The sequence below is a fragment of the Diceros bicornis genome, chromosome 18 (genome assembly GCF_020826845.1).
Source record: "Diceros bicornis minor isolate mBicDic1 chromosome 18, mDicBic1.mat.cur, whole genome shotgun sequence".
In the NCBI taxonomy this organism is placed as follows: domain Eukaryota; kingdom Metazoa; phylum Chordata; class Mammalia; order Perissodactyla; family Rhinocerotidae; genus Diceros; species Diceros bicornis.
This window is the reverse complement of record NC_080757.1, coordinates 27,498,038-27,516,560: the sequence shown is the minus strand read 5'-3', so window position 1 is coordinate 27,516,560 and position 18,523 is coordinate 27,498,038. Positions and strand designations below refer to the sequence as shown.

Genomic DNA, 18,523 nt, shown 5'->3' with positions numbered 1-18,523 from the left:
TGTGTTCATCCTTGTTGACACGTGTTACTAATTTGTTCACTTACACTGCTGTGTGGTGTTTGTTTTTGTGTGTGTGTTCATCTTTTTTTCACTTTTTAAAATGGTGGTAAAATATATATAACATAAAATTTGCTGTTTAACCATTTTTAACAATTCAGTGTCATTAACTACATTTACAATATTGTACATCCATCACTGCTATCCGTTTCCAAAACATTTTCATCATCCCAGTCAGAAAGTCTGTATCCATTAAACAGTAACTCCTCATTCTCCCCTCCACCCAGGCCTGGCAAGTCCTTTTCTACTTACTTTGTCTGTGAATTTGTCTATTCTAGGTACATCATAAAAATGGATTCATACAATATTTATCCTTATGTGTCTGGCTTATTTTACTTAACATAATGCTTTCAAGGTTCATTCATATTGCAGCGTGTATCAGAATTTCATTCCTTTTCATGACTGAATATTATTCCGTTGTATGTGTATACTACTTTGTTTATCCATTCATCTGTTGGTGGATGCTTGGGTTGTTTCCACCTTTTGGCTATTGTGAATAGTGGTGCTATGAGCATTGATGTACAATTGTCTGTTTGAGTCCCCGCCTTCAATTCTTATGGTGATAGGAGTGGAATTGCTGCATCATATGGTAATTTTATGTTTATAAACTTTTTGAGGAACTGCCAAACTGTTTTTCACGGTGGCTGTACCATTTTACATTCCCACCCGCAATGCACAAGGATTCCAATTTCTCCATGTCCTTGCAAACACTTAAATTTTCTGTTTTTTTGTTAACAGCTATCCTAATGGGTGTGAGGTGATATCTCATTGTAGTTGGTTTTTTTTTTTTTTATTGTGAAGAAGACTAGCTCTGAGCTAATATCTGTTGCTGATCCTTCTCTTTTTGCTGAGGAAGATTGGCCCTGGGCTAACATCTGTGCCCATCTTCCTCTACTTTATATGGGACGCCGCCACATCATGGCTTGACAAGCGGTGCGTCAGTCGGCACCCTGGGATCCCAACCTGCGAACCCTGGGCAGCCAAAGCGGAGCGAGCAAACTTAACTGCTGTGCCCCTGGGCCGGCCCCTCATTGTGGTTTTGATTTACATTTCCCTAATGATTAGTGAAGTTACTCATCTTTTCATGTGCTTATTGGCCATTTGTATATCCTCTTTGGAGAAATGTCTATTCCAGTCCTTTGCCCATTTTTTAATTGGATTGTTTGTTTTTGGGTTATAAGAGTTCTTTATATATTCTGGATCATAATCTCTTATCAGGTAAATGAATTGCAGATCTTTTCTCCCATTCTGTGGATTACTTTTTCACTTTCTTGATAGTGTCCTTTGATGCACAAAAGTTTTTAAATTTTGATGAAGTTCATTTTATCTGTATATTTCTTTTGTTACTTGTGCTTTTGGTGTCATATCCAAGAAATCATTGCCAAATCCAATGTCCTGAAGATTGTGCCCTATGTTTCTTCTAAGAGTTTTATAGTTGTAGTTCTTACATTTAGGTTTTGGTAATTTTGAGTTAATTTGTATATGGTATAGGCAGGGTATATACCTGCCTATACAGGTATATACAGGTATTTTTTTTTGTTGGAAGGTTTTTGATTACTGATTCAGTCTCCTCACTTGTTATAAGTTTATTCAGATTTTCTGTGTCTTCATGATTCAGTTTTTATAGATTGTTTGTTTCTAGGAATTTATCCATTACATCCAGATTATCCAATTTGGTGCCATACAATTGTTTGTAGTATTGTTTTATAATCCTTTTTATCTCTGTGAAGTTGGTAATAATGTCTCCACTTACTTTTGTGGTTTTAGTAATTTGAATCTTCTCTTTTTTTCCCATTTTGTCAATTTTGTTGATCTTCTTCAAAGAACTACCTTTCATTTTTCTATTTTTTCTATTGTCTATTTCATTTATTTCTGCTCTAATCTTTATTTTTTTCTTCTGCTAATTTTTGGTTTAATTGCTATTCTTTTTCTAGTTTCCTAAGATGTACAGTTAAGTATTAATTTGAAATTTTTCTTCTTTTTAACGTATGCATTTATAGCTGTAAATATCTTTTGTAGCACTGTTTTGCTGCATCTCGTCAGTTTTGGTATGTTTGTATTTTTGTTTTCATGTGTTTCAAGATATTTTCTAATTTTCCTTGTAATTTCTAGCTTGATCTAGTGGTTGTTTAGGAGTATATATTGTTTAGGAGCTGGCCTGGTGGCGTAGCGGTTAAGTTTGTGCGCTCCACTTCGGCAGCCTGGGGTTCGCAGGTTTGGATCCTAGGCGCGGACCTACGCACCACTTATCAAGCCATGCTGTGGCAGCGTCCCATATGAAGTAGAGGAAGATGGGCACAGATGTTAGCCCAAGGCCGATCTTTCTCAGCAAAAAAAAAAAAAAGGAAGATTGGCAACAGATGTTAGCTCAGGGCTAATCTTCCTCACACACACATAATAAAGAGTATATTGTTTAATTTCCGTACATGTGTGAATTTTCCAGTTTTCTTTCTGTTATTGATTTCTAGTTTCATTTTGTTGTATTCAGAAAAACCATTCAATCCTTTTAAAACTTATTATGACTTGTATTATGGCCTAACCTATGTGGTCTATCCTAGAGGATGTTCCATGTGCATTGAGAAGAATGTGTATTCTGTTTTGTTGGGTGGAGTGTTCTATATATGTCTGTTAGATCTAATTGGTTTATAGTGTTTTTCAAGTACTCTTTTTCCTCATTGAACTGGTGTTCCTCATTGTCTGGTTGTTCTGTTCATTATTGAAATCGGGATACTGAAGTCTCTTACTATTATCGTAGAACTGTCTGTTTCTCCATTCTATTCTGTCAATTTTGTTTCATGTTTTGGGGCTCTTTTCTTAGGCACTTATATGTTTATAATTATTGTATCTTCATGAATTGACACTTTTTTCAATATATAACATCCTTCTGTGTCTCTTTAACAGTTTTTGACTTAAAGTCCATTTTTTATGGCTTTGTATTGCTGTCTAATGTCTTTTTATTTCAACTTGAAGGACTTCCTTTAGCATTTCTTATAAGGCAGGTCTGGTGGTGATGAACTCTCTCAGCTTTTGTTATTCTGGGAAAGTCTTTCTCTCTCCCTCATTTTTGAAGGACAGTTTTACTGGATATAGTGTTCTTGGTTGGTAGTTTTTTTCTTTCAGCACTTAAAATATATTATCCCACTCCCTTCTGGCCTGCGAAGTTTCTGCTGAGAAATCCACTGATAGTTTTATGGGGGTTCTTGCTTTGCTCTTGCTGCTTTCAAAATTCTCTCTGTCTTTGACTTTTGATGGTTTGTTTATAATGTGTCTTGGTGTGACCTTTGGTTTCATTCTATTTGGTGTCTTTTGGCTTCTTGAATCTGGATGTCTATTTTTTCCCACCAGATTTGGGACGTTTTTGTTTATTAATTCTTTTAAGTAAACTTTGTACCCCATTCTCACTTCTTTCCTTCTGGTACTCCCATATGTGTATATTTGTCTGCTTGATAGTGTCCTATAAATCCCCTAGACTTTCTTCACCTTTTCATTCTTTTTACTTCTCTGACTGGATAATTTCAAGTGACCTGTCTTCAAGTTCACTGATTCTTTGATTGACCAAATCTGCTGTTGAACCTCTCTAGTGAATTTTTTCAGTTCAGTTATTGTATTCTTCAGCTTCAAAATTTCTGTTTGATTCTTTTTTATATTTTCTGTATCTTTTTGAAATTCTCATTTTGTTCATGTATCATTTTCCTGAGCTTGTTGAGCATCTTTATGATGATTATTTTGAATTCTTTGTCAGGTACTTTATATACCTTCATTTCTTTGTGTTGATTCCTGGAGTTTATTTTGTTCCTTTGATCAGGCCATTTTTCCCTGTTTCTTTGTGTTCCATGTAACTTTGTATTTGTATCTACCCATTTGAAAAAACAACCACCTCTCCCAGTCTTTTATGGACTGGCTTTGTACAGGGGAAGACCTTCATCAATTAGCCCAGCTACGGACTCTGGGGACCTTTCAAACCTTCTCTAGACTCATGTGTGTAGATTCCTAGTTAGAGAGATTTTCCAGTTTCTTTCTTTTTTTTTTTTGTGAGAAAGATCGGCCCTGAGCTAACATCCAATGTCAATCCTCCTCTTTTTGCTGAGGAAGGATTGGCCCTGGGCTAACATCTGTGCCCATCTTCCTCTATATGGGACATGCTACAGCATAGCTTGACAAGCGGTGTATCAGTGCGTGCCTGAGATCCGAACCTGCGAATCCCGGGCTGCCAAAGCAGAGTGTGTGCACTTAACTGCTGCACCACTGGGCCAGCCCCTCCAGTTTCTTTTTTTAAGAGCTTACAATCTCTTGCTCCCTCTGGCTTTTGGCTGTGGTACTACAGGTTTTCTGGAGCTGCTGCAAGCCACCCAGTTCTCTTTTGTTCTCAGTAGCCCCCAGGCCTTTAGAGTAAGCCAGGTTCCATCAGCTCCCTGAATCAGGAAAGACAGAAACCAGTCCTTCAGGCAGACCCCCCCAAAAAGCTGGAATGTTGTACACATATTTCACTCTTTTCTTCTCCGCATCCAAAGTAGAGGCCTCTGAGCTGTATTGGCCTCTGTTTGCTGTACTTCTAGTCCTCTAGAATAGCAATAAACTGCCCAGCTCTCTTTTGTTTTCACTGGCTCCCTGGCATCTAGAATATGCTAGGTCTTGTTAGAGCTCTGAGACAGGTGACACAGAAACTAGTCCCTCAGGCTGCCCCTGAAAAAGTGGAACATTGTATATATGGACCAACATTTTTCCTCTTCCAGGAGAAACTGTGAGTTGAGAGTCTTTTCCTGCTAGTTAAGCACTGAGCCAGGGGAGAGACTGTGGTGAGTGAGTACATGCTAGTCTAAACCTTCACCTTTGTGCTCAGCAGCTCCTAGCATCGTTTCCTGTCAGTGCTTAGATGCACACAAGACAAAAACCAGTCCCTTGGGTAGTCCCCTGAAAGTCTTCACCTTGCATGTATGTTTCAGTCTTCTCTTTCCTTCCTCAGGGAGAAGTCAGGAGTTGTAAGTTTTCTCCCAATTGCACGGTGCTGAGCTGTGGGGAGGGACTAAGGCAAATGGTGCCATGAATTTTCCTACTATCTTCAGTGCAGCTGGTTTCATACTCATGTGGGAGGCAGGAGCCTCTTAACTGTTTTCTAGGTTTCTCACAAAAGTAATTGGTCCTTGTGTGGTTGTTGAGTCACTGTTTCCATGGGGACAAGGAGGGTCTGTTGATGCACCCCCTATTGAATTATTAAAGTGGAGATGTGAGTGGATGATATGATAAGATTTATATTTTGAAAATATTGCTGTTGCTGAAATGTAAAGACCTAAGAATGATAGATAAGAAACAGGAAATCCAGTTGGGAGACTATTGTAGTCCTTCAAGAGATTATGATAGCTTGGATTGGGGTAGTGACTTTGAATATGGAGAGATATTTAGAAGACAAAAATTAACAGGGTTTGTTAATAGATTGAATATGGGCAATGAGGGGGCGAGAGAATTGTTAAGGATAACTCAGTGTTCTAGCAAAGGCAACTTAGTGAATGGTGATATCCTTTATTGAGATAACAAACACAGGAATATTATAAATTTGGTCTTGTATGAGACATTGCAGGTGTCTTTGAGATATCTAACTCGTGAATTTGACTAGGCCATTGGACATATGGATGTAGTGTGTAGAGGAGCAATCTGGGCTATAGTTACAAATTTTGGAGTTTCAGGCCATATTTATTCTGCATCATTAGGAATGTCATATTCCCTCTCTATAAGGTAAGTGCCCTGAAGGGAGGGACCTTTTCTATGATGTTCCCTGCCTTATTCTTAGATTTCTGATGTTATTTCTGGCATGTTGTAGGGGCTTGCTATTTTTGTTGTTATTGTTGTTTGTTTTCTTATCTTCACCCTCTATCCCCACTGCCCTGGTATTACTAAAAACATTCAGAAGAAATACGTCTTGTTCCATTTTCACAACCATTATGTAGTATTTCATACTTACAAAAGATCACATGTAATATATATATGTGACTTATGAAGTAAATTAATGAAATGAAAACATCAAAACTATCACTTAAGAACTAAATATTACTGTTAAAGATATCTGGATGCCCCTTCACAATCCCATCCCTTTGCCCACTTCCACAGAGTTAATAATTGTCCTGAAGTTTATCATTCACTTTTTTTTTTTGGTGAGAAAGATTAGCCTTGAGCTAACATCCGTTGCCAATCCTCCTCTTTTTGCTGAGAAAGATTGGCCTTGGGCGAACACCTGTGCCCATCTTCCTCTACTTTATATGTGAAATGCCCGCCACAGCATGGTTTGATAAGCGGTGCAAAGGTCTGTGCCCAGGATCTGAACCTGCGAACCCCAGACCGCCAAAGTGGAGCTCAACAACTTAACCACTATGCCACCAGGCTGGCCCCTATTATCATTCAGTTTTTTAAAAATGGCTTTACCACATACATATGTATTTCACAATATATATGTATTCCTAAACAATATATTGCTTAGGTTTTTTTTTTTTTTTAGTTTTTTAAAAATGGCATGATATCGTATATAATTTTCTGCCGTTAGCCTTTTTTTACTAATCCGTGGCAGAAGTTCCGTTGTTTTCATTGCTTATTATAATCCATTGTATTAATATAATATAATTCACATATTACTTTTAATAAACATTTTGGTTATTTCTAGTCTTGTGTTTTTTTTTTTTTAATTGCTGGAAAAGATTCGCCCCGAGCTAACATCTGTTGCCAATCTTCCTCTCTTTTTTCTTTTCTCCTCCCCAAAGCCCCGGTACATAGTTGTATATTCTAGTTGTAAGTCCTTCTAGTTCTTCTGTGTGAGCTGCCGCCACAGCTTGGCTACCGACAGACGAGTGGTGTGCTTCCACGCCTGGGAGCCAAACCCAGGCCGCTGAAGCAGAGTGCACCAAACTTAAACCACTAGGCGATCAGAGCTGGCTCTTGTGTGTTTTTATGTTCTACTGTTTAAATAATGCTGCTATTGACATTTTGTAGAAATTGACAAGCTGATTCTAAAATTCATATGGAATAGCAGAGGACCTAGTATAGCCAAATAATTTGGATTTTTTCCATTTTGTCTTCCTCTTGAACCTAGAAATTGTATGGGAATGTTTTTTTCTGATTTCTAAGTAGATAAATTTTATTTTGTTTTGGTATAGATGACTCTTCTGTTAATATCCATTTCAAGGGAATCTGTATGATTCCAGATTTTAAAAATTTGTTGATATGTCCTTTGTGACTTTATGTATATTGTTCCACGTTTGAAAAGAGTCATTATTTTCCATTCATCACCAAGTTCTCTACATATATTAGACCAAGGTTGATGATTCTTATAAACTTAAGTCTTCTATATCTAAGAGAGGTACATTGAAGTCCTCTATAGCGTTTAGGAAATTGGTCAGTTTATACTTGTATTTCTTGTCTGTTTTTCCACTTTATATTTTGAAACTACGTTTTAAGTGCATAAAGATTTATGACTGCTATATCGCTTTGCTGAATGCACTTTTTATGTATATGGAATATGTGTCTTCTGTTTCTTTTAAAGCTTTTTGCTTTGAAGTCTATTTTTTTATGACTGTGATACACTTGATTTTTTTTTGGTAGAGATACCCCGTGCATATCTTTTTCCATATCTTCATTTTCGAGGTTTCTGTGTGGTTTAATTTTAACTGTCTCTATTGATAAACAACATATAGCTGATTTTCTTTTTTCTTCTCCCTGTTCCTTTCCTCTCTCCCTCTCTCCCTCCCTCCCTTTCTTCCAAACAATCTGAGTGTCTCAGTTTTAATAAATGAGTTAAATTCATTTGTGTTAGCTTTGATTCTTGGCATATTTGGACTTATTTTCTACCATCTTATTTTGAGTTTCTTTTACCTCTTTTCCCTTCTTGTTTGTCTTATTCAATTGACTTGGTTTTTTGTCCTTTTTCATCCTTTATTGGTTTGGAAGTTCTGTATCCTACTTATCTTTTTTTTTTTGTGTGAGGAAGATTAGCCCTGAGCTAACATCCAATGCCAATCCTCCTCTTTTTGCTGAGGAAGATTGGCCCTGGGCTAACATCCATGCCCATCCTCCTCTACTTTTATATGGGACACCGCCACAGCATGGCTTGACAAGTGGTGCGTTGTTGCGTGCCTGGGATCCGAACCCGCGAACCCAGGGCCGCCAAAGCAAGCACGCACATTTAACCTCTGTGCCACCAGGCTAGCCCCATACTTATCATTTTTTAAATATAACATCTTTACCTTGTTATAATTTGCATACCATACAATTCACTCATTTGAAGTGTACAATTTGGGGATTTTTATTAGATTCACAAAGTCCTACAGCTATCATCACTAATTTTAGAACATTTTCATCACTTGTAAAAGAAACCCCATACCCACTGGTTATCACTCCCCATTGCTTTCTCCCTTCCCAAGCCCTAGGCAACCTCTAATTTACTTTATGTCCCTATGCATTTGCCTATTCTGGAATCTTCATATAAATGGAATTTTATAATATGTGGTCTTTTGTATCTGGCTTCTTTCACTTTGTATACTGTTTTCAAGGTTCATACATGTTATAGAATGTATCACTACTTCATTCATTTTTATGGCCAAATAATATTCCATTGTATGAATATACCATAGTTTATTTATCTGTTACTCAATTGAAAGATATTTGGGTTGTTTCTACTTTTTGGATATTATGAATAATGCTGCTATGAACATTCATGTATGAGTTTTTGTGTGGATGTATGTTTTCATTTCTGTTGGGTATTTAATTATGAGTGTAATTGCTGGGTCATATGGTAGCTCTATGTTTAACCTTTTGAAGAACTGCCAGACTTTTTTCCAAAGCACCCGCACCACTTTATATTCCCACTGCAGTGTATACAACAGTTCCATTTTCTCCATATTCTCACCAATGCTTATTAAAAATAGATACAACTAGAGAGCAAATTTTTGAACGAGAGTTCTCCTAGTTATGATCAATTCTTTCTGTCTCTTGCTTGCCTCAGCTTTGCTTGAGTTGCCCAGCATATACTTCTGGACCTGGCTCTAAATGGTATGGCACTTTGGAAAGGCTGATAGGTGTCAGATTACATAAAATTTTTCTGGAAAAAAATTAGTTTAATAACTTTTTAATCTATGTTTGGGTAATTAAAATAGTTCTTCCTTTTTAACTAAAGCAAATTTGAGTGATTTCTATGTAGGAAAAAATTTTGTCCAAGTTAGAAAGTTTACATTAACAATAAAGTTTTTCATCTCTAATACAAACCTAGAAAAAAGTAGCCTGTTTTTGTGTCCCACTTTTCTCCTTTTTGTTTTCTTTTCTTCTCTGAATTATAATCTTATATGTAAGTTTTATATCCTGACAATTCCATTTTAAAAATTTAATAGAATCAAAGAACTTTTCTTCCTTTAGATATATCAACAAGCTTAAAAGCCTTATTTTGCAGATAAAATTTTTTAAAGTCCCAGTAACATGTGACAGTTTATTTTGTATTTGCTATAAAAGTTTTCTGAAGTGATTGATAGTGCATGTTGTACTTTTTAATTGTGATATTCACTATTTATTTATGAACCTGTGGCCATTTTCTTTGTTCATAAATTTCTGAAGTTCTTAGAATCTAAAAAATCAGTGGATACCATGTGTTTTTTCTTCATTTATTGTAATAAATTTTGAAATGTTGCATATATCATACCTGCTTTTAAAATTTTTAAACTTTTATGTTCAAAGTTAGATGTTTTCTAAGTCATATATAACTCTTTGATATTCTGAATTCTCTTCTATATAATGGGAAAAAATCCCTACTGGGTTTCTTTGGTGGAAAGTTTGGTACATTGAACCAATTTCTTTGTTATTTCTCAAACTTCTCTTCTTAAATAGATTTTATGGAATATATTTTGTAATCAACAACTTAATGATCTTCTTCAAGTAAAATGAGAAATTTCTCTAGATCTTGAATGTTCAAAACTTATAGTACGGGAAGTTGTTGTTATCTCAGGATCAAGGAATCAGAGATGAAATGTTATCTATGTTTTCAGATGATGGAAAACAGTATATCATTGGATTAAATTCCATTAAGTGTAGCAATTATGCAAATTAATGACACATTTCATCTGGTTTTGTATCCTCAGAATATTTTTATTTTCTTCTAAAATTATTATTCAATAGAGAAATTTAAAGAAGTTAATATATTATTCTGAACATTATTGACTTTATAGTAGTCTTGTCCTTATAACTGAAGACTCAGTTTGACTTTCCTATGCACGTTGTAGCTCTGATACTGTCAGAAGGCTTAATACTCTCTAGTACTGGTGAGAGACTTGGATTCAGAAACAGTGCATATTCGAAGTAAATTCTAATAGCCAACCCTTGAGGTACTCAAAAAAGACTTTTAAATTAATGATAGCCCTACGTTTTTTACCGAATAACATGATGTTATGGGGAATTTTTATTTTTATTGATCAAGGTACCCTGATGACTGTATAATATGCAACGAACTATTTTACCAATTAGTGATTTTCTTTGTTCCAGCTGCTGTTAACAAAATACCATCAACTTGGGTAGCTTATAAACAACAGAAATTTATTTCTCACAGCTCTGGAGCCTGAAAGTCTGAGATCAGGTTGCCAGCATGGTTGGGTGAGGGCCCTTTTCCTGGTTGGTAGGTAGCCCATGCCTTCTTGCTATGTCCTCACATAAGAAGGGACAAGGGAGCTTTGTGGGATCCCATTCATGAAACTTCCACCTTCATGACCTAATCACCTCCCAAGTCTCCACTTCCTAATACTATATCTTTGAGGTTTAGGATTTCAACATATGAATTTTGGAGGGACACAAGCATTTAGACCATAGCAGTGATAAAAAATGTTATTTTATGATCTTATTAAGTTTATTTCTGAAAATAGAGAAGGGTAAGTTTCTGAGGAAATAAACCATCTTATAAAAAATTAGTATCTGTTCTCTAGAGAATTTGGGGTGATTTCTTGGTGCTTGCCTACATTATAAGAACTGGTCCACATTGCAAAGAACTCTGCAAAGAACAAGTGGTTAAAACAGTTCAACTTAAATCATAGTAATCTCTACTCCTGGCTTTTGTCTTTTTCATTTATTTCAGTTCTTATGTTTATTAACTTTTACTTTCTTTGTGTTTACTCTTTTCTAGCTTTTTAAAAGAATGCTTAATTTAATTAGTTTCAAATTTTTTAAATAAATACATTTCAAGCTATAAGTATATTTCTAAGTATTGTCTTTACTGCATCCCACATGTTTTGAGTTGTGGGTGCTTTTCTTATCATTCATATCTAAAGATTTCATGAATTCTTCTGTGTTTTCTCTCTAAACCATGTTTTTTTTTATTTTTAAAATTTTTCCCAGCTTTGTTGAGATATAATTGACATATAACCCATATGTTCCTTAAGAATATAATCTTTAGTGTTGGGCTTGTATGTTTGTGTTTTTTTCCCCACTAACTTTGTGTTATTGACTTTTAATCTAAAGTTGCATTGTTGTTAGAATATGTGGTTAATCTGATAAAGATTCTTTGAAATTTGTTGAAAGTCCTTTTGTAATCTAGCACATGGTTATTTTTGTGAATGTTCCGTTTGTGCCTGTATATTTTCTACTTATTGACTACCTGAGTCTCTGTTTAAATATTTACTTGATCCATTTCAGTAATGATGATCAAATTTTCAAACAGCTTAGCTGCCTATCTTAAAATGATTTTAAAGAATCTTCATTTAAAGAATGTTTAGTTGGGGATATTAAGGAACTTCACCTTAGGTTTAAAGGGACAACTTAAAATTTATTAACTTTGACAGAAGTCATTTTTTTTCTGCTTTGAGATCCCCAGGATAGCAATAATTGAAGTAGTAAGCAGCAGCAATAATGTTAATAGTAGTAGTAACAGCAGCAGCAGCCGCCGCTAACATTTATGGAGCTCTTGCTATGTGCCAGGCATCATTCAAAGCTATCTAAATTGGTTAATGAATTTAACCCAATAACAACTCTGTGACATATTGTTTTTCTCATTTTATAGATGAGAACAATAAAACACAGAAAAGTTAATATGCTTGCCATAGTCATATTGTTTTCACATTGTCTTTCAACAAACTAAAGTAAGTTTGTTCAGTTGGACGCAAAAAATTCATTTTTTTCTTTCCCTTTTTCAGTTATTAGAAAAATTAAAAGAACGTTGGCTCTACACTGGATTATGGCACAATCTGGAATTGGTGAAGACAGTCATTGTAGAACCACAGGGAGGAGAAAAAACTGATTTTGATGAATTACTACAGGTGTATTATGATGCAATCAAGTATAAAGGAGAGAAAGGTAATTAGAAATTATTTGATGGTCAATGAAAAAATATTTTTTTCCCATAAAGTAAGAAGAAGTTGGTGAGTGTTAGAATTTTGTTTGTGTTACATTTTTTTTTGGTGAGAAAGATTAGGCCTGAGCTAACATCTGTTGCCAATCCTCCTCTTTTTTTGCTGAGGAAGATTGGCCCTGGGCTAACATCTGTGCCCATCTTCCTCTACTTTATATGTGGGACGCCTGCTACAGCATGGCTTGATAAGTGGTGCATTGGTCCGTGCCCAAGATCCGAACCTGTGAACCCCGGGCCGCCAAAGCAGAGTGCACAAACTTTACTATGCCACCAGGCCAGCCCCCTGTGTTATCTTTTTAAATGAATTGCACTTAAGAGAAAAATTATATTTTATTATTCTGAGTGAAAGGAAAATAAGTTAAAGAAATTCTTTTATTTGGAGTTGTTCTCCTATGAATATTTTCACTTGGGGATGCCAATTCACTTTAAAAAAAAAAAGCATGCATTCAGGTATTATCCCATAATCTTCCTTACACAACCTAAAATGTTTTGTGAAAGAAGGCAGGTGTAGAGTATGCATAATATCTTCCTTACTAGCCAAACGAGTCCTACATTTTGATGCAACTAATATACTTTGTGCTTATATTATATTATATAAGATAAACTTTCATTTTCAAAACATAACTGAAAGCTTGTTTCAAAGTTAGAGAATGTCCATAAAAAGTTTGACAGGCAGGGCTAATAGTAACAATTTGTGAACAAAGCAACATCATAAAGATGCTATAACATAATTGTCAATATCCTTATATGATAAGATTATGCACAGAGGGTTCTGTATGTTTTAAATACTTTTCAATTTCATATTGATTCAATATGGTATATAGTACAAATTGGAGTTATTTAATCATTCTGAGAACTTTACATTCTGGTGGTAAAGGTAATGATTGCAATTTCAATTTTTAAAGATAAAACAGTTGATTCACAATTGCTCAGTTCATGTGCGAGTTGCTACTCTGGTTTTTCTGTGTAAGTTATCTGGGAGGTAGACAGTTTGTAAATTGGTTTGCTACCATATTGCACCTAAATGTAATTTTGTTTTCCTTGTTTATTTAAAGACATTGAACTTTTAAAACTTTATCTAATAGTTTTTTATTTTGATTCTTTTAAATTTGCTACAGTGATAACTTAATAATCAGATCTTTTCAAAATGACAAGAATAAGCAATTCTGGGAATTCTGAGTGTGCTTTTAAAAATGTTTATTTTCTGTTGCTTAAGATGGAGCCCTCCTGGTAGCAGTTTGTCGTGGTAAAGTGAGTGAGGGTCTGGATTTCTCAGATGACAATGCTCGTGCTGTCATAACAATAGGAATTCCTTTTCCAAATGTGAAAGATCTACAGGTAGGCCATCAAAGCCTTAAGAAGTTTTATTTGTCACAGAAGTTGTTGATTTTGTGTAAAGTTAATTATACATTTTTCTTGTATCCTCAGACATTTTATTTTAATGCTTTGGTGACTTGGAATGAGTGAGAAAAGTTTAGTAGATATGCTTTTTTTTTTCTTTTAACTTATACTGTCTTTTGCTCAATAAAAGTGATTTTTGAAGTGAAGTCCCGGGTTTGGAGCGTCAGTATCACCTGGAAACTTGATAGGAATATACATTTTCAGGCTCCATCTACACCTACTGAATCAGAAACTCTGGAGCTAGAGCCCAGAAATTTGTGTTTTATCAAGCTTTAGCCACAGACTCAGAGGGGTCCCCCAGGGAATTCTAGGACCCTTTCTCTATCTAGCTCCCTTCTCTCCAATGCCATGCCCTGCCCTGCAGATTTCAGTGATTTTAGCTGCTCCAAATTCTGATCTCTCCCACCTCAGCTCAGCAAGACCACTGTACTCTGCTTGTACTTCAGTGCTCTGTGCTATTGTCAGGAAATTATACCCAGGAAGAGAGCTAAGAATCATGGAGTTCATCTAATGGAGTTCCCTTATCTCCGAGATTATAGTCTTATGCTGCCTGGCGTCTACTCCTTGAAAGCAGTTGCTTATCTATTTTGTCTAGTTTTACAATTACTTACAGTGGGAGGGATATTCCCAAAACAGTTATTTTGTCTTGGCCAGAAACAGGAGTTTTGCTTCATTATCACTGATTGTTTGCTAAACATTGTGTTTGAAAAGTTATTTGTAGCAATAATTTGAAGCCTAAGGTGATGTTATCTTCCATCAGGGAGGATTTTTTTTTTACTTCCTACAGGCATTTGAAGGTACTAGCAATCTGAGACCAAGACTTTAGGTTTTTTGACCACTTAGCTGACTCCACTGAGTATAATTTATATCCCTCCTCCCAGGGCACAACCTCTTAGGGTCTCATACCAAAGCAAGAATTCTTTCCCTAGGCAATTATCTTCTTTACTGTTAATACTTTACTAGACACTGTGAATTATATAATATTAACAGCAATAAACAGTATTTTTCTGGTTAGCCTCTACTCTTTCCTAACTTCTGGACTTCTTCAAAATTTTTGCAAGTTCTCAGGAGGTATCTAATCCATTCAGCCTACACTAACTTTAGTGTCTTCCGCTACCTTTCTCCAGCCACCAATGCTACCATTGAGAGTGCTGATGATTATGCCCAGGGCTCCTATTCTAAAATGGCTAATGCTGCCTCAGACTACTGCTACTGATGAAACAGTTGATATCTACTCAAGAAAACTGTGTGTTCACCATTAATAGCATTAATGCTGCATTCCACTGAAGCTGAGTGCTGCTGATGGCAGTGCTATTGGCAGTGGTACTATTTCTTTTTGATATCTTACCGTTTTATCTTGGCCCTGTATTATTGCACTAATACTGCTTTGTTAAAGTGGAGAGAATCCCTTTCTTCCTCTTTCTACCACTTGTTCTTCCAATGTCTTAAATATAAATTTTTTTCCCCTAAAACTTGCTCTTTCAATTTTTGCTTATATGTTCTCTTTCTTGAACCTATAAATGAGTCCTTGAGAACTGGAAAAGAAGATAACTTTATGGCTAATACAGGTTGTACTAAATATCACACTCACAAAGTAACAAGGCCTAGAAGAATTCACATCAAACTCATAATAGTGATTATATCTGAGAAGAGAGAAGAATGATATTGGGGGTAGTTATCAAAAGGGACTTTAGCTTTTTCTATAATGTTTGTTTGTTTTAGTCAAAAACAACCTTCAAGAAAATATGTTGAGAATACAGATGTTTGTTATTCTGTGAAAAATTCTTAAAATTAAATAAAATGTTGCTTGCAAAAAAAAAATTACATTTACCTTCTATTTTCTCTACTTTCACTCCCAACAACTGTGATTCTGGGTATTGTTACTGCACCAGTCTTGGGTTCTTAATGCTTTCTTTCCTCAGAATAAGTTCTTCTCAGTCTGTCATACAAAAAAAGCAGGTCACCTGGTGACCTGCTCTGACATTCCTCTGTAATGGTCATGCTTATCATAGTTCTGCTGAATCCCAATGGCTCTAGTTGTATAATACAGCAAAATAACAGAAGCTTCAATGAGGTCTAGGAGGGGCAGAGGAGGGTGATTCTAAGTGAGTTTCCCTAGTGGCTCCCGAAAGGGGCAAGTAGGGTAGACCCAAGACTAGTCCAACCTGTAGGGACAAGGGACAGATAAAGAGCAAAATTCTTTACTGGCAATACCAGATGTAAGGGAAATGTATTTCTTGTTGCCTTATGTCTGAATCAGTTCTTCCTGTGTAAAAAACAATTCTAAAATTCAGTGACTTAAAATGACAATCATTTATTATAGGTTACACATCTATGTTGGGGTAGGAGGTGGCTGGGCCGTAGATGATCTTGGCTGGACTTGGCTGGGCAGCTCTGCTGATTTCAGCTAGGCTTAGTCACCCTGCTTTGGTTTGACCAATGTACATTGGGCTGAACTGGGTCAGCTCTGCTCAACATGTATCTCATCCTTCATGGACCAACAGACTAGCCAAAATATTGCAATGTTATCATCACAATGGCAGAGGTACAAGAGGGCAGGCTTGATGTGCAAGCACTTTTCAAACAGCTACTTACTTATATTGCATCTACTAACCTATTGCCCAAAACATTTACCATGCCCAAGCCCAAAGTCAGGAGCAGTGGAAGGGGGGTGAGTATTTTCCATCTCACTTGGCAAAGTGCTTAGACTCAGAACTCTAAAAAGGAGTCCTGGCATTTTTTTCATAACTAAAGGATATTTGTAAGGCATCCATTCAAAAGACTGATGTTTATAAGCTTTAAGAATGTAAGTATGCAATTTTTATAATAATTAAGAAGACTTCTTATCTTTTTGAAATGACCAGAATATAACAGTCAATACCTGAAATATCTGAATATCTGAAATAAATCAGAATACCAATATGGATGATTTCTAAAAATTCATAAATGGTGAAACAAGTTATTGAAAATATTTATTTGTACACTTCTTTGGGATATAAAAGAAATACAGAAGTTTGAAATTTTGATGAAGTCCACTTTATCTGTTTTGTTGTTGTTGCTTGTGCTTTTGGTATGTCATATTTAGGAAACCATTGCCAAATCCAAGGTCATGCAGGTTTGACCCTAATGTTTTCTTTGAGGAGTTTCATGCTTTTAGCTCTTAAATTTAGATATGTGATCCATTTTGAGAAATTTTTGTATGTGATGTAAGATAAGGGTCTAACTTCCTTATATCTAAAATGAGTCTTTTGTAGACATCACATAGTTGGATCATGTTTTTAATTCCTTCTGCCAATCTCTGCCTTTCAATTGGAGAGTTTAACCCATCTACATTTAAAAGTAATTACTGAAAAGGAAAGACTTAGTTCTACCATTTAACTATTTGTTTTTTGCGTGTTTTATGTGCTTTTTGTTCCTCAATTCCTTCATTAGTGCCCTTTTTAGTATTTAGTTGATTTTTTGTTGTGTATTATTTTGATTCTCTTCTTTCCTTTTGTGTATAGTTTTTAGATATTTTCTTAGTATTACCTTGGGGATTACAAGTAACATCTTAATTTCTGTCCCTCCCTTTTTATATTGTTATTGTCTTAAATTACATCTTTATACATTCTGTGCCCATTAACATAATTTATAATTCTTGTTTTATGTATTTGCCTTTTAAATCATATAGGAAAAAAAGAAGAGTTACAAGCTAAAAGTACAATAATACTGGCTTTTATATTTACCTACATAGTTATCTTTACCAGTATCCTTTATTACTCCCTAAAGCACATACTACACTGCCTTCATTATATTATATTTTAGTGTTTATAAATACATTTTATAAGCTGTTAGATGGTGTACCTTGCAGATTAGGACAATTTCTTAAACATCTTTGTATCTCTATAATTAAAATATTGCCTTGGAATATAGTGAGTGTTCAATAAATGTTGGTTTAATTAATGATTAAATATAAGCTTATTATTTAAATATATTTATTATATGTAAGTATTAAGTGTCTAATATAGTAATTAAGTTAAAATTAAAGTAAAACTGAAAGTTAAATATATATTTAATATATGTTACTAAAATAGTATTTGGTTTTGTTGTTTGTTTTACTTGACATTGTTATTAAAAAACAACAACCACCACCCTCCATTCCTAGATACTTTAATTAGGCATGATAGTGCTAGTAATCATTATTAGATCATGAATAGGACAGCAGTAAGCATTAATATGACTTATAATGAAGCAATACGGTATATTGTTACAATCATAAATCATTAATGGAGTTATAGAAGGGAATGCTTAATCCCAATAGCATATTACACTCTAATACATAGTAGAACCTAATAAATGGAGGAGGTATCTTATATTGATTATACTTGCTGTCACTCTTGATGTTAGTTTTCTCTTGCTGTGTTACAAATTACCACAAACAGTGTCACTTAAAACAACACACATTTCTTGTGTCACAGTTTCCATGAGTCAGGAGTCTGGGCATGCCTTATCTGGGTCCTCTGCTCAGGGTTCCCCAAGGCTGCAATCAAGGTGCTGGCTGGGCTGCATTCTCATCTGGATCTTGGGGTCTTCTTCCAAGCTCATTCAAGATGTTGCTGAATTCAGTTCCTTATGATTGTAGGACTGATCCAGCCAGGGGCTACTCTCATATCCTAGAGGCTGCTCAGAGTTCCTTGCCATGTGGCCTTCTCACAGGCCATCTCACAG

The 18,523-nt window shown here is 35.4% G+C and overlaps 1 protein-coding gene across 1 annotated transcript in view; it reads left to right on the top strand.

The window, feature by feature from the left end:
* The window catches only part of BRIP1 (BRCA1 interacting helicase 1), a 167,549-nt gene that overhangs the window by 109,115 nt on the left and 39,911 nt on the right, over positions 1-18,523 (top strand). Inside the window, 2 exon segments of the mRNA XM_058560489.1 lie at positions 12,201-12,360; positions 13,632-13,753. Of these exon segments, the coding sequence (XP_058416472.1) occupies positions 12,201-12,360; positions 13,632-13,753 (282 nt within the window).